General features: G+C 48.9%; 1 protein-coding gene across 1 annotated transcript; it reads left to right on the forward strand.

Annotated features, from left to right (window-relative positions):
* The first annotated feature begins 2322 nt into the window (after nt 1-2322).
* On the forward strand, nt 2323-15912 carry GPR157 (G protein-coupled receptor 157). Its single transcript, XM_081871275.1, has 4 exons — nt 2323-3347; nt 9702-9915; nt 12652-12846; nt 14797-15912. The coding sequence occupies exons 1-4, from the start codon at nt 2971-2973 to the stop codon at nt 15022-15024; spliced, it is 1014 nt and encodes a 337-aa protein (XP_081727401.1). The 5' UTR covers nt 2323-2970; the 3' UTR covers nt 15025-15912.
* Nucleotides 15913-16759: the final 847 nt, after the last annotated feature.

Genomic DNA, 16759 nt, shown 5'->3' on the forward strand with positions numbered 1-16759 from the left:
ATTCATCGGTAAAAAATGCATTGCACACATTTTTTACGTGAGATGCATATTTTTGTAATGCACCAAAACTGACTTGCAAATACAAGAGGGGTGAGTAATCTGCATAGGAATTGCATCCTGATCAATGGAGACACTGATTCCGGCCCCCTTCCAAAACATATTTCCTACAAAAAGTGGACTGAAGCTATTACTCCCCATTCGTAATTTATAGTAACCTGTTCTGTAAAAACCCAGCAGGTAAGCTGTCTCAAGGTATAAAATTAAGCATATATTTGCAGATCAAACTGCTGTGTTAAAGGCAGAGCAACAGAGGCTGATTGAAAAGCTGGCAACCGTACTCCCAAAGATAACTATCTCACTGGGGGGGGGGGGGAATCAAGGAAAATAATTCTCCTACTGCTTGATATCTGACTTACCTAAGTGTTCTGACTGTCTGGAAAGAAATGTCTCTTGGAGCCAATAGGACTGATCAGATTAAATGTCAGGGACAGGATAGCAGGCAAGGCAAACATTTCTCATTGTGGAAGGGTGTCAGAGGACGCACCAGTCAGGAAGCTAGATGAGAACTTTGTTATCTCTTAGACAAGGGTAGAAACTCCTGATTCCACCCAATTACGACTAAATTCAGTGCCACCAAGCAACTAGATCAGCCGTGGGGAACGTCAGACTCAAAATGCAGCTCTCCAGACCTTTCTGACCTTTTCAACTCTCGCTCCGGTCTGGTGGAACGCTCTGCCTCATGAGACCAGGGCCCTACAGGATCTGATTTCTTTCCGCAGGGCTTGTGAGACAGAGTTGTTCCGCCTGGCCTTTGGCTTGGAGACAATTTGATTCCCACCCCCTTTCTTTTTTCTTTTTTCCTTTCTCCTGTGATGAGGCTGCATTTTAATGTTGTCTTTTAATCTTGTTTTTAAGTTGTATTCATTCAACTTGTTTTCATTATTGCTTGTTAGCCGCCCTGAGCCCGGCCTTGGCTGGGGAGGGCGGGGTATAAATAAAAATTATTATTATTACAAACCCCAAAATCTGAAACCTGTGCCAAAGTTTTGTAGGATTTGGTAGCAAAACCCCCGTGTTTTGTATGTCCCCCCAAACTGAGTAACTGAAACTCAAATTGGGGTCCTAGGTGTCTCCCCCCAAAAAACCAAAATTTGAGGGTTCATAGTTAATGAAGCTCTCTCACTATGCCTCTTCCTGGCCTGAGGGGAGGACAGAGAGTGGTGTGTAAATGTGTGTGGAGACAGACTATCTTGCAAAGGTAAAATTAGCATTCATTGGTATTTTGGCCTCTGGCCAAAGAATCTGCCCCCCCTTCATCATTGCCTTGTGGCCCCCAGAAGCTCACACACAATAGAATGCGGCCCTAGGGAGGGAAAGGTTCCCCACAATGGGACTGCAGCATAAAAACTATCCACACATCTCACTCCCCCTTTTGTTTGAAGAAACTAAAACAAATCAATACTGATTAGATTTTAGTTCGGGTAATCTGTGACTTATCTCTAAATGAGGGGTGGGGAACAACCAGCCTGCAGTCCGGATGCATCTTGCCAAAAACATCTCCTCCCGATGAAAATAATTCATCTGCTAAAAGGCTACTTTCGACCCTAATTGTGACACAGAGGTGGCAGTTTTTCAGGGGAGGGAGTCGCAGCTGGGGAGGGAAGAGTTAAGTTCTTGCAATGTCCAGGGAAATTATTAGGATTCCACTGTAAGTATCTGTCCTGGTTGGGATCTCAATTATCCCAGGAACTCACTAAATTGCCTTAAATAGACTACTCTCTATCTGCTCCCCGCTACTCCAAACTACAATCTGGAGAGAAATTCAATACACAAAAAAGCCCTGCTGGCACAGGGCAATGGCCCATCTTGTCCAGAATTCTCTTCTCACACTGGAGAATCAAATGCCTGTAAGAAGCATGCAGGCAGGAACCTTAGCACAACAGTAACACTGGCCTTCCTTACAGGTTTGTTGTAAGGTTCAGCATAATATAATGACGATTGCTCCGGCACATGTTTGCATCCTGAGAGCTTGATCTGGGACAATGCTGACATCTAGAGGTCCAAATGGAGAATGCATGCTCTGAAATACAGCCGAGACAATGCGCGAGTCAGTACCACTGATTTCCACTGAGGCTTACTCCCGCGGAAGCAGGTGTAATAGGATTGCAGCCTGGGATAACCCGTAGATATTATTAAAATAACGAAATAACAAATAATTAATCCAACGAATAATAAAAAAGCCTGTGAAATTAAGTAAACGATGACTGTATTAATACAAACAAATTAAGAAAACATATAGTCCACATGGTAAAGATAGGACGGTGCTGGTGCTGCTGTCTTAGAGTAGGGCGCTCTGTGCATGCTCAGAAACTCAGCTTCTGGGAGGTAAGGGGCTGGGCCACTTCAAGAGGAAGGCATCTGCCGGCACAGCCTCCTCCATCCAGTCCGCTGTCTACCGCGCTCCGGAGAAGGAGGCAGGGACGCGAAAGGAGGAGCCAGCCAGCAGCCCCCGGCCTGGGTGGGAGGGGACGCGGCGTCGAGGCCTCCGCCCGGGGCTTGAGGAGCGGCAGGGCGGGACGTAGCCGAGAGCCGGAGCCGGAGCCTGCTCTGCCTCCTGCCTCTGGGCGCCTCAGCCCGAGTCCGCAGCCGGCTCCTCCCTCCGCGCTTTGTTTCCCTTTCCTTTGAGCTCCCGGGCTCTCCCCCGCGTTCTTCTCCTTTCACTTTCCCGGGTCTCCCTCGCTCGCTCTCGCTCTCTTTCCGCCTTCCCTGCAAAGACACCCCTCGCCTCCTCACTTTCCTTAACTTTCTCCCTTCCTTCCTCGCCTCCCGCTGCGCGCTCTTCCTTTCTCTTAACTCCTTCCCTTTCCTGCCCTGATTTGCCCTGCTGAGATTCCCCCCCCCCAACACCCACCCACCGCCCCACTCCGACCCCTTCTTGCCTCTGCGGCCAGGCCAGCCTCTCCTTCCGCCATGCCCCACGGCGCTCTGCAGACGGAGCTGTACCCCTTCGAGAGGGTGACGGTGCTGGTCTCGTGCGCCCTCTCCTTCCTGGGGTCTAGCCTCTTGGTGGGCACCCACGCGCTGTGGCCCGAGCTGCGGACGCGGCCCCGGCAGCTCCTGCTCTACCTCTCCTTGGCCGACCTCCTCTCGGCCGCCTCCTACTTCTACGGGGCCCTGAAGGACTTCGGCTCGTCCACGTGGGAATGCGTGGCCCAGGGCGCCGTGTCCACCTTCTCCAACACCAGCTCCTTCTTCTGGACGATGGCCATCGCCTTGTACCTCTACATCAGCATCGTGCAGGGATCGCCGACGGGGACCAGCCTCCTCTGCTTCTTCCACGTGGTGAGGTTCGTGGTCTTCCCCGTCTCTCCATCTTCCCTGTCCTCGGGGACTCCCCTTACGGGCCACTGCAAACAAAAACAAGCAAGGAAAACAAGGGTTTTCCTGGAAGTTTTGAACTGAGGAAGCTTTCCGGGGAAGTTTCCCAGGAAACTTTCTGGTGCGAATTAAGGAAGCTTGTTTCAGGGGACCTTCCCCCGGGGTGAAGCAAATCAATTTGGGAGCCAAATGCATGATCTAATCTGACATAGTTTATCTTCCGTGTATTTTGTAAACACCTCCCCTTGCCTAATAATTGTAACTGCGATCGGCAAACCAATTCATTGATACAAACAACATTTTTGCAGAAAAATACAGCACAGGGGACTTTCCCACCCCAACACATCGCTGCCCAGTCCTGGTGTCCAAAGGTGAAATATGCAAGCTTCTCTGCGCAGAGACTCACCTTCTTATGTAGCTCATGGGGTGTCCCTCCACAGTGTGGTGTAGTGGTTAGAGTGACAGACCTGGACTTTGGGGGAATCATAGAATTGTAGAGTTGGAAGGGACCCCTAGGATCATCTCGTCCAACCCCCTTACAATGCCTGTAAGGGGATCAAACCTACAAACTTAGCATTGTCAGCACCACGCTCTAACCAGCTGAAACCAGGGTTCAAATCCTTGCTCAGCCATGAAGCTCACTGGGCCAGTCCCTCGCTCTCAGGCTGCTTGGCTTCAGCTGGTAGACCTCAAGGTTCTTGCTAAAATAAGAAAAAAGCAGTTTCCACAACCACAAGCCTGTAGTCTGCTTCCCTCTAGCACTCTCCATCTCCCTTCACATACTGAGATGGACCAATGGTTCATCCAGCTCAGTGTTGCTTACACTGACCGGCAGCAGCTCTCCAGGGTTCCAGGCAGAGATTCTCAGCCTTACCTGGAGATGCTGCACGCTGAGCTAGGATCCATCCCTTCCCCCTACTCTCTTATCTTGCCTACTGCTGGAACTTAGATTGTCAGTTCCTTGAAACAGGGTGGGGTGAGAATGCGATCAATAGGTGACCTAGCAAGAGAGCTTGGGGAGGGATCAGCGAAAGAAACAGCAGCTTTAATTCACTTGCTGGGTCTTCCCCTGCCTCCCTCTGTGAGCCGATTTGCCAAGTCGAAGAAAAGCCTTTATTATGCCATGTGAGATGGGCAGTGGTCACATGCCAGCCTCCAAGCTGTGACCACAGTGACCCTTTGACGCTCTGGCCTGCCCGCTGTTCAGCCTGAAGTCATCTAGTTCAGCAAGGGGGGATTTGTTTAATAGGTTACTTATCTTCTTTTTATTCGCCCCCCCAGTACCTTTTCAATTAATTTAATGCCAACTTTGTTAACCTGGTACCCTCCAGATGTTTTGGATTATGACGGCCCTGATGGGAGCTGCAGTCTTAAACATCTGGAGGGCAGCAGATTGGTGAAGGCTGGTTTCATCCATTTCAGCAGCTGAGACGGGATTCCACGGAGGCACAAAAATACAGCAGAGAGGACTTTCCTGCTCTCTGAGCCCCCAGCGAGCTAGTAAAACATTTTGCGGGCTAGTAATTTTTGTGGGCTTATTTACAAGGCTGCTTTTGTATAGATCCAGCTTCCCCTTTATTGGGGCGGGTGGGGGTGGGACTTTTCAAGGCAGCTTAAAATGAAATAATAAGCAATTAATCGAATAAACAGTGCTGCACTAAAATTGAGCATAAAACCTCAGCACAGGATATTGTCTGAGGAGAGATGCACAAACCATTTCTGTTAGATGAAGAATCACGGAAGCAAGGTGGACTTAGCCTGGTTCCTAGAGCTGCAGTCTCCTGCCCATTTACTTGGAGAGAGGATGTAGCTCTGGTGGAGTACCTGCTTTGCATGCAGAAGGTTCCAGGTTCAATCCCTGGCATCTCCAAGTAAGGAGTCAAAAAGGGGACCTTTTTTTCAGCCCAAGGGTTATGCTCCCTTATGGGTGATCTTCGGGGCCCATGCAAGTGGTAGGCGGGGTCAGAGGCAAAAGTGGGCGGAGTAACAGCTGCGGCTCCTCCCGTTGCACAATACAGTGGTACCTCGGGTTACATATGCTTCAGGTTACACACTCCACTAACCCAGAAATAGTGCTTCAGGTTAAGAACTTTGCTTCAGGATAAGAACAGAAATCGGGCTCCTGCGGCGCGGCAGCAGCAGGAGGCCCCATTAGCTAAAGTGGTGCTTCAGGTTAAGAACAGTTTCAGGTTAAGAACGGACCTCCAGAATGAATTAAGTACTTAACCTGAGGTACCACTGTACAGGTTTCTTCACATATCCCTCTCTCTACTCATCCTAGCAAGCAAGATGGATTTTCATGATTCTTAGGCTGGATGGATCAAAGGTCTGGCTATGGAAGCATTGTGTGCTTAGTCGTTCTCCCAGACCTCAGGAGGAAAACCTGTTCTGCGCTTGTCCTGGCAAGGATTTGAACTCTGCCCATCCTAGTGCTGACATGCCGTTTGGCATGTTTGTCTCCTCTCTCTTGGCCATCATCAGAACAGAGCTTGGGTGTGGCTTGAGATTACCTTTGCTTGTCTCCCAGGATAGCTTCTGTTCTCCTAGGTAGGTGAGGCCTGTCGATTGGAGTAAGGAGCTTCTCTTTCCCGTCCAAACCACACGCTTTTACCTGACCTATATCTGGAGGTAACAGTACACTGGCAGTAAGTTTTTGCAAAGTTCGATAGCATTCTGGGTGGCTCAGATTTTGTTTTTGGGACTGCAGTGCAAAATAGCAAGCTCCACACTCAATGTTGCCCTCTGCACATGCTTTTTGTGCTCTACGGTTGAGATCCATCGGTAGGAACCGATAACAAGCTTAACAGGTGGTTACACTGGCTTTTGGCCCCGCCAGACGCCATACATACCAATCATTTGAAGCACGATTCCTCACCCAAAGAATTCTGGGAATATGATAGCCTGTGTGGTGTGGTGGTTAGAGTGTCGGATTAGAGCCCGGGAGATGAGGGTTCGAATCCCTACTCTGCCATTAATTAAACTCAGGAATCTGTCATGAGAACCATTACAATGAGAGCTGGCATGGTGTAGTGGTTAGTGTCAGACAAGTACCTGGGAGACACGGGTTCGAATCCCCACAGACATGAAGCTCACTGGGTGATCTTGGGCCAGTCACTGCCTCTCAGCCTTGCCTACCTCGCCGGGTTGTTGTTGGGATTAAAGGAGGGGGTGGAGAACCATGTGGGAATTAAATGAGGAGGGGAAAACAATGGATGCCACTTTGAGCGCCTTGAAAGAAAAGGTGGGCTATAAAGTCTGGTTTGTCTCTGGGAGGTGTATCGCTCCTGTTGTGGCCGCTGGGTGCTGAGCAGAACAACCGTCGCAGAACAGTGACTCATGCAGAAACACGACAGGTAGACTTCTTGGAGATGAGGTTTCCTTAATATGAAACATTTGGGGAGGAGGCTAAAGGTGAAAACAGGGTTCTTGGCACGATGAGCTCTTTGGAGAGAAAAAAAGGGGGGGGGGATATATGAGCCAATGCAATGTAGTGCTGCTGCCCCATTCTTGTACTTGGGGGGGGGTTGCCTTTGTCTGTTGGAAACTCTCAAAGCACTTGGGTGCCAGCATTGGAGCGCCTTGCCCATCGATGGTGTTTCTCAAGTGCGTAAGAGGCTTTTTTGTTTTGAAACTCTTTAGGACTGGCAGTGAGAATGAAAGACTAGACGGGCTGGTCACCTGCAAAGGGACATCAACAAGCAGTCAGCCTCTTAGCTTGTGACTAGGGCATATTTATAGCTCACTGCAGGAAGGGGAGGCCTTTCAGAAAGCCAGCTGATTCTTAGGCAGCCGGGCACAACTTATATTCATTATTTATTTGCATATTCATAACCTACACTTTCATAACCTATGCCAAAGGTCGCTTATGTGACTGAAATGCTTTTATCTGTGTTTTAATTCATGTAAGCAACTTTGAGTCCCCAGTCGGGGGGGGGGAGGCGGGATATAATAAATAAATAAATTTGTTTCATGGAGTTTATACACTGCTTGCTTGTAAAAATACAAAAAAATAGAATCATCACCAAGAAAAATTTAGAACAATAGTTTAAGGCTTTTGAAAAGTTAACTCGCATCAGCTTTCTAAACATCTAGGTAGGCTTTTCTAAACAAAAATGTGTTTAGCAGATGTTGAAAACAGTACATTGATGGCGCCTGCCTGATATCAATAATATAATAAAATCAATCAGTATCTGTAAAATGTAAATTTAAAAACAATAGGTCAAAGAGAGAAATTCATACTGTAAACACTTGTCTAAAAAGTAGAGTTTGTCAAAGTCATCCCAAGAGAAGGCAGGGGTGGTTGCTGCCAAACCTCAAGCAGCAGGGAGTTCCACAGACAGGGCCTGCCACATGAAAGACTCGGTTCCTGGCGAAGGCCAACCTAATCTCACAGGTATGTGAGGAACCACCAGAAATGCCCCATCAGAAGATATACCAATGATCAAGGTGGTGTATAACTGATCAGGGGGTCCTTAGGTTACTTTGGAGGCAAGGCATTTAAGGCTTTCTGAATTGACGCAACAGCCTTGATCTTGATAGCAAATCGGGAGTGTTTGAGCATCTTTGGAACATTGAGTGGAAAGTGATAGTATTATCCACCTAGCTTGTTTGTCTGGGAATTGGCCACCTCACAGTCACTTGATTTGGCTTCTGGGTCGTGAGTGGCGCAGAGCCTAGGACTTGCCAATCAGAAGGTCAGTGGTTTGAATCCCCACAATGGGGTGAGCTCCTGTTGTTTGGTCCCTGCTCCTGCCAACCTAGCAGTTCGAAAGCACATCAAAGTGCAAGTAGATAAATAGGTACCGCTCCAGCGGGAAGGTAAACGGCGTTTCTGTACGCTGCTCTGGTTTGCCAGAAGCGGCTTAGTCCTGCTGGCCACATGACCTGGAAGCTGTACGCCGGCTCCCTCGGCCAATAAAGCGAGATGAGTGCTGCAACCCCAGAGTTGGTCACGACTGGACCTAATGGTCAGGGGTCCCTTTACCTTTACCTAGCATGCATTATAGATGTAAACCTGTCTTGCAATCTGTTTAACAGTTTTGATGCCAGACCAAGGCCTGGTGGGAATTGCAGGTTGATGAGGGATTACGAACATAGGAAGCTGAAATCCCAGAGAGCTGTTGCCAGTCAGTATCAACAATAGTGAGCTAACTTAGTGGCTGGGGCAACCCAGTCAGATGGGCAGAATTATTACGGCTATGGTTATTCTAGTATACGGCAGTTTCTATGTCTTAAGAAAAAGGCTGCAGCTTAGTGTTAGAGCATCTGCTTTGCATGCAGAAGGTCCCAGGTTCCACTGCCAGTATCTCCAATGAAGCCCTGGAGTGTTGCTGCAGGTCAGTGCAGACAATGCTGAGCCAGATGGACCAGTGGTACAACTTAGTATAAGGCAGCTTCCTCTGTCTTAAGGGAAGGGCTTTAGCTCAGTGGAAGAGCAGCTGCCTTGCATGCAGAAGGTTCTGGGTTCCGTTCCCGGCAGGGCTGGGAGATACCCCTGTTTGAAACCCTGATGTGCTGCTGCTAGTCAGTGTAGACACTACTGAGCTAGATGGAACCTAAACATGCAGCATTAGCCAACAGATTTAGCATAGACCACACACACACACACACACACACACACACACACACAAACACACACACACACTTCTTTCCCATGCTTTGGGATCAAATGCCTTCTCATCAGTTGGTCAGTCACGTCTCGGGTCAACTGGCTGAAGTCCGTCTTGCTGAAGTCAATGTTTGCGTCTCGCTAAGGTTGCAGCATAACGCCTTTGCACAATTAAGCAAACAGGCTTGTCCTCTCATAAACTCTGTTCTAGTTCTGGGATGGGAGGGCAGAATATCCGGATGATAAGGAAAGGGGAGGCAGGAAATCAAGAGGCGATTTCCTTAACCCTTGAGAGTGATTTCTGGAGCTGCAGGCGCCAAGGATTGAGATGCAATTGTGTCTGCTTAGAGCACCACCTGGAATGGGTATCTCCACTGCCCAGACTGGTTCCTTGAGATCTTCTGCAGGCAGCTCAGGTTGTGGCTTGTCATCTCTAAAGATTTGGAGGGTGAAGACCGTGGCACCTGGTGCTCCTTGAGAGTGGTAGGGCAGAGGACAAGGGTGTGTGTTGGACAGGGGAGTCTTCCCACTTGGTTTCCTTGCAATGAGGAGAAATTGATTTGAATGTGAACCTTCCTAATTCGGGCTCCGTGGATTGCTGTGCAAACCGACACGTGGCTATCCTTCAAAATCAAGTCACGATCCATGAATTTTTTGACACAGTTCCTGAACTGGAACCAAAACATGCCTAACTATTCCCCCTCTCTGCCTGCAGCTGGGGAGTGCCCCTCGTCATCACCGTGTTGGCCGTGATTCTGAAGAAGATCGGTTACGACGCCTCCGATGTCTCTGTGGGCTGGTGCTGGATCGACATTGAGGCGGAGGATCGGATCCTGTGGATGCTCCTCGCAGGGAAGCTGTGGGAGATCCTGGCCTACGTGACTCTTCCGGTCTTCTACATCCTCATAAAGAAGCACATCAACCGAGCGGTAGGTATTTCTTTTTTTCCAGGTAGGGGAAGACTAATTGTCTAGGGTGAGCATGAATTTCTTCCAGGATTCAGGGATGCAAGTGGCCATTTGGGGCCTAAGGGCTATGCTTTCTTGTCGTCATCATTGCCGCATCCAGCAGGGATGTTGACACACAATTGGAGGCCATGTGGGGAGTCAGGGATGGGTCAAGCTTGGAACTGATTGCAGGAGGAGCTTTGCACCTGAGACTGGACTAGAACTCCCAGAGGAACATCCCAGACCAACAGGGCCTATAGGTCCAGAACCTGGACCCCTCACATTCTCCTGAAAAACCAGGTGCCTCCCAACATTCATTTCATTTCATTTATTAGGCTTATAGGGGAGCAGAACTGAAGCACATGACATCACCTGTAGATGCAGTCTTTTCCGCTGCATGTTGCCATCACAGTCCCCAAACCTACGAAAATAGTTTTGCAGTTAGAATGCCCATTTTGTTATGCTCATTTTGCAATAAGTGTCTGTCCCCCATTGGTGGGTGCGTTTTGTTTGTTTGTTTCTGGCTTTTCCTGGTGGTGGAGAGTAATTTTCTGGCAATAGAAATAATTCCAGATTCTTATGCCATTCCATTCTCCTCTGCAGGGAGCCAGACAGCTGCCCTAGTCGTCTGGTTAAAAACAAGTCACGATTTGTGTGTTGGAACAGGTGTTGGCAGCGGGACGGTCCTGTAACCGGATCTGACCCAGGCTGCCGCATTCCACGCCGGACATTCCAAGCCAGCGTCTTTCCCTTTGCTTATCTCTATTTGAGCACAAATGACTCCACCTTAGGTATCCCTGAGCCACCTCCAAAGCTGCTGGGGGGCGGGTTTCCCCGCTAAGTCCTGCTCGGATCTGACCCAATGATATTAAGGGACCTAAGAGAGCCAGGGGGGTGTAGCGGTTAGAGCGTTTGGCTAGGACCTGGGAGAGCAGGGTTTGAATCCCCATTCGGCCACAAAGCTCACTGGGTGACCCTGGGCCAGTCACTGCCTCTCAGCCTAACCTACCTTGCTGCGTGTTGGGGAGACAACACAAGGAAGGGAGGGAGGGAGGGAGGGAGGGAGGGAGGAAGGAAGGTAGGTGGGTGACGTTTGGTGGGTCAGTAAGCAGGCTGGCGCTATACATAGGTGCAAAGAGTGTCCCTCGTTCAGAGTTTTACCTCTGCCACTAACTCCACTCACTCAATCAATCAATCAATCAATCAATCAATCAATCAATCAGTTATAGCAACCCTTAAGCAGGCCACAGTTTCTCAGCCCACAGTGCCCATCTGCAGTGAAGCCTGATACTGACCAACTTCACAAGGCTGTTGTAACAATTACTGAGATAACGTTCAAAGCAATTCATGTGTCCCATGGGGCAGGGAATATTCCCAGGCTGAGGGCTGCATTCCATTCTGGGCAAACTTCCAGGGGCCGTGTGCCAGGCATGGGCAGGGCTAGTGTCTAGGGTTGCTATATTTTGGCAAAATCACACAAAAAGAAGTTGTTGAGCTATTTTTAAGGGAAATCGCCAAATACGACATTGCCAACATGGGTTGCTATAAATCCAGATTTTCCCAGACATTTTGCCTATTTCCGTGCAGACACTGATTCTGACTGCAGCATTCCGGCTACGTCTGGGAAATTCCGGACATATGGAAAGCCTACTAGTGTGAAAGGTGGGTGGAGCAATGAAAGCGGATGTTACCTTTTGCTACTTTCTATGTGCTCTTCTTGCACTCCCCTCTCTCTGTCCAAGCGAACAAGAGGCACGATCAGAGTTCAATAGCACATCCCTGAATCGGGGTTGGTGAGGTGTGTGGCAAGGGCCTGGCAGGGAGACTCGGGGGGCCGCAGTCAGGCTCTGGACTTTGAGGTTCCCCACCCTTGTTGTTGTTCAGTTGTTTAGTCGTGTCGGACTCTTCTTGACCCATGGACCAGAGCATGCCAGGCACTCCTGTCTTCCACTGCCTCCCACAGTTTGGTCAAACTCATGCTGGTAGCTTCGAGAACACTGTCCAACCATCTCGTCCTCTGTCATCCCCTTCTCCTTGTGTCCTCCATCTTTCCCAACATCAGGGTCTTTTCCAGGGAGTCTTCTCTTCACATGAGGTGGCCAAAGTATTGGAGCCTCAGCTTCAGGATCTGTCCTTCCAGTGAGCACTCAGGGCTGATTTCCTTCAGAATGGAGATGTTTGATCTTCTTGCAGTCCATGGGACTCTCAAGAGTCTCCTCCAGCACCATAATTCAAAAGCATCCATTCTTTGGCAATCAGCCTTCTTTATGGTTCAGCTCTTACTTCCATACATCACTACTGGGAAAACCATAGCTTTAACTATACGGACCTTTGTTGGCAAGGTGATGTCTCTGCTTTTTAAGATGCTGTCTAGGTTTGTCATTACTTTTCGTCCAAGAAGCAGGCGTCTTCTAATTTCGTGGCTGCTGTCACCATCTGCAGTGATCATGGAGCCCAAGAAAGTAAAATCTCTCACTGCCTCCATTTCTTCCCCTTGTATTTGCTAGGAGGTGATGGGACCAGTGGCCATAATCTTTGGGGTTTTTTTATGTTGAGCTTCAGACCATATTTTGCGCTCTCCTCTTTCACCCTCATTAAAAGGTTCTTTAATTCCTCCTCACTTAATTCCTCCTCCACCCTTGAGACAGATGCTAGATTGATCCTGCTCCCACCCACGCTTTTCCCGTGCTCCTAACCGTGCTCTTCCCTTTCCCAAAGCATGCTGCGCTGTCAGAGTACCGCCCTATCCTGTCGAGGACTCCAGCTTTACACCTGAGGACTTCAGTAGCGGATAAGAAGCTGATTCTGATCCCAGTGATATTCATTTTCCTCCGAATCTGGAGCACCATCCGGTTCATCTTGACACTATGCAGCTCCCCTGCAGTTCAAAACCCGCTGCTGGTGGTACTTCACGTGAGTAACTTAGCTATAAGGCAGGTGGGAGGTCCTGGAATGTGGCCACTTCATCCTAGAGGTTCCCAAAAGGTCTATGAGGCAGACTTTCACATATTTATTTTTATTGTGACATTAAAACTTTTCTTCCAAGGACCTCAAGGCAATGTTTGCAGTTCTTCCCCTGCAGTGCCTAATTTTATCCTCACAACAACCCTGTGAGGTGGGTCAGGCTGAGAGGTTATTTAGTAGCCAAAGGGCACCCATTCAGCTTCAGGGCTGAGTGAGAATCATCATCATATTTATACCCCACCCATTTGGCTGGGTTTCCTCAGCCACTCTGGGTAGCTCCCCACAGAATATTAAAAATGTGATAAAACATCAAACAGGGCTGTCTTCAGATGTCTTTTAAAGAGAAGATAGCTGCTTATTTCCTTCACATCTGAAGGGAGGGCATTCCATAGGGCGGGTGCCACCACCAAGAAGGCCCTCTGCCTGGTTCTCTGTAGCTTCATTTCTCGCAGTGAGGGAACTGCCAGAAGGCCCTCAGAGCTGGACCTCAGTGTCCTGGCTGAACGATGGGGGTGGAGACACTCCTTCAGGCATACAGGACCGAGGCCGTTTAGGACTTTACAGGTCAGCACCAACACTTTGATTGTGCTTGGAAACGTACTGGGAACCAATGTAGGTCTTTCAGGACTGGTGTTATATGGTCTCGGCGGCCACTCCCAGTCACCAGTCTAGCTGCCACATTCTACATTAGTTGTAAAGATTTGAACCCTGTTCTCTTGGACCTCTGTCTTTTTATCCCCTGCAGCACACACCTTTCAGTATTTTGAAAAGCATTGTGTAATGGATAATAATAATAATAATAATAATAATAATAATAATAATAATTTATTTGTACCCCACCCATCTGATGGGTTGCCCCAGCCACTCTAGGTAGCTTCCAGCATATATTAAAACATAGGTAAAGGTAAAGGGACCCCTGACCATTAGGTCCAGTCGTGCTGGCCACATGACCCGGAAGCTGTATGCCGGCTCCCTCAGCCAATAAAGCGAGATGAGCGCTGCAACCCTAGAGTCGGCCACAACTGGACCTAATGGTCAGGGGTCCCTTTACCTTTACTAAGCTTCCAAATGCCTTAAATTATTGCTTGGTGATAATTTTATCGTTTTATCGTTTTTGTGTTTGTGTAAACCAGGGGTGGCCAATTCTTAAGACACTGTGATCTACTCGCAGAGTTAAAAACTGGCTTTTTTAGGGAAGAGGAAGGCCCGTTCCTTAGGGGTTCAGGTCAAAGTTGTTGAGCGTTTTATGGGCTACAGGGCTAAAATGTTTAGCTTTTTTTAGGGGAGCCAAAGTTCTTGGGCTTCTTAGCGGGGAGCCAGTGATCTACTAGTGATCTACCACAGACGTCCAGTGATCTACCGGTAGATCACGATCTACCTGTTGGCTGGGCTGGTGTAAACCATTTTGAGGTTGTATTTTTACAGTCATGCGGTGTATACTGTTGGCTATTTGCGGTTTAGTTGCGCTGCAGAAAGCTTGCTGGGGAGACCACACATTACAAGGAACTCAAAAATAACGTTAACAAGGTTTTAATAACAAAAAGAAAAACTCCTTTTACACTAAATATATCAACAAGCATGACCCAAACACCAGTCCATCCCCCAGGGTTACTGAGAGAGCTAGGTGCTGCTCTTTATATACTATACCCAATTGCTGACACAGCTTAATTAAGACAACTTAGCAGCACCTGCTATACCGTTTCACAGCTGTAAAACTGGGTCTCGAGATTTGCTCTGGCCCTTAAAGACATACACATCTTGTGGAACAATAATGAACCTTCACATTTAAAGAGACCATTCAACATTTTGAGGTTGTATTTTTACAGTCAATCGGTGTATACAATTTATGAATTGAAGGCTGAGCTTTTCCATGAACCACCTGTCTATCTCCCTCCCCAGGGCATCGGTAACACATTCCAAGGTGGCGCCAACTGCATTATGTTCGTCCTTTGCACGCGGGTCGTCCGGAACAAGCTTCTTTCCTCCCTGTGCTGCTGGAGATCCAGTAGCCCAGAGCATTCCCTGGCGAGCCCAGATAGCCGCTCCCAGGGCCCTGATTCGGCCACCAAGGACTGGGGGGATGCGCGAGAAGGCGACCGAGCGAGAGCGGAATTCTCCAGCACCTGAGCCTCCAATGAACGCCCCTCTTTCAATAGAAGACGGGGCCTTGCCCGGTCATGATTTTATCTTGTGAGTGTTTTCAGCTTTTGAGGGCTTCTGGCAAAGATTTGGGGTTACCCCCAACTCAAAGCGGACCCACTGAAATGAATGTACCTCAGTTAGCCGTGCTCATTTGTGGCAGTGAGTCTACTCTTGAGTCAAACCTACAACCCTCGGCCAGGTATTTCAAAGCCAAAATGAGGAATTGAGGCTGCCTCCACACTGGGAATTTACTGTGGACTAGCTGCACTTCGTTCACTCACATTTTGTGCGGTGTCTGCACAGTGTCGTGAACAAAACGTATCCTGTTTCCCTTGTTCGGCTTCTCCCCCCCCCCCCAACCTGCAACAGAAACCCGACTTTTTAAAAATGCAGCGGAATTCCCTCTGATGCAGAATGCAGATGGGGCTGCTATTCTGGCCCCATGATTGCTGTAGCCGTTTTCGAGGTTGTGCCCTCTAGCCACTTCCTTCTCTATGGTCTGCCGCTCCTCTCTAGGAATCGATCCCTGGCATCTCCAGGGTGGGTGAGAATGTCCCCTGCCTGAAGTCTCTGTAGAAGGTGTCTTCCTTCCTATGCCCCTCGGGGGAGGTGGAAATGGAAGGGATGTTTCTGAGCCATAGCTGTCAACCGTCCCTTATTTGGCGGGAAAGTCCCTTATCCCAGCGCCATGTCCCGCTGCTGTCCCTTATTGATGATGTCCCTTAAATTTCCCGGGTTTCAAAGGAAGCAGCTCCTCTCCCTCCCTCCCTGCAGGCCAGGGAGGAGGGAGGCCCCAACTGTGTTGCTTGGCTGCGTTGCTCACCCAATAAGGAGTCTAAGAACGACTGGGGGGTGGAGCTTGCATGCCTTGTGCCGATCAAATCGGCCGCATTGCCTGGGGACTCGCCTTCCCAGCGGAGAGGGACGGTGGTTTTCCTTGCTGCATCCCCTTTGCCGGGTTGCTGCGCCGTGGGAACCACCGCTTGAGGATTCGTTTGGCTGCTGGCTGGGCTTTCTCCCTTTGGCTCGGAGGGGCTCAGAAGTTGAACATACCTGTGCCCGGAAAATCCCTTATTTTGGCTGCTGGTCCCTTATTTTCGAGGCTGCTGGTCCCTTATTTTCAAATCTGTAAGTTGACAGCTATGTTCAGAGCACAACTAGCTCTCCTCTCACTGACTCTTTCATTTGTTTGTTTTGCTGTCTGGGCAGGTAACAGAAATGCCTCCAAGTGCCTACAGAGGGAGCTACTTGCCTGAGAAAAAAGTAGCCAAAGTTTTCAAGGGACTGCGGTGAGGGGGCTCTTAATGATGAACGTGCCCCTTTCTGGAATCCAGTTCCTTGGCTGACTTCTCACTTCTCTCTCTCTCTCTTTTTTTTATCGTGGGGATGTTGCAAAGGTACTTCCCAGCTTCCACTTTTAATTCTTCTTCTCTAAGGCTTGTTTTAGTGCTTTAGTTTTCTTTTAAGAGACTTGGGGAATTCTCAAAGCTTTAGCAAGGGCTTCTTTTCAGGATCAGGCGGGGAGGAAGGCGAGGGAGAAAACCCTGTAAGGGATTTGACTGTTGCAAACTCACTCCAAAGAGAAGAAGTGCTCCAGATTTTAGGTTTTGCATGGTTGGTTGACTTAGAGCGGCTGATGCGTTCCAAGCACCCTCCAGGTGTTTTCGACTGACTACAACTCCCATCAGCCCAAACCAGCTTGCCAGAACATTGGGTCTCC

This window comes from Podarcis erhardii, assembly GCF_964252035.2.
Source record: "Podarcis erhardii genome assembly, chromosome: 7".
Classification (NCBI taxonomy): Eukaryota; Metazoa; Chordata; class Lepidosauria; order Squamata; family Lacertidae; genus Podarcis; species Podarcis erhardii.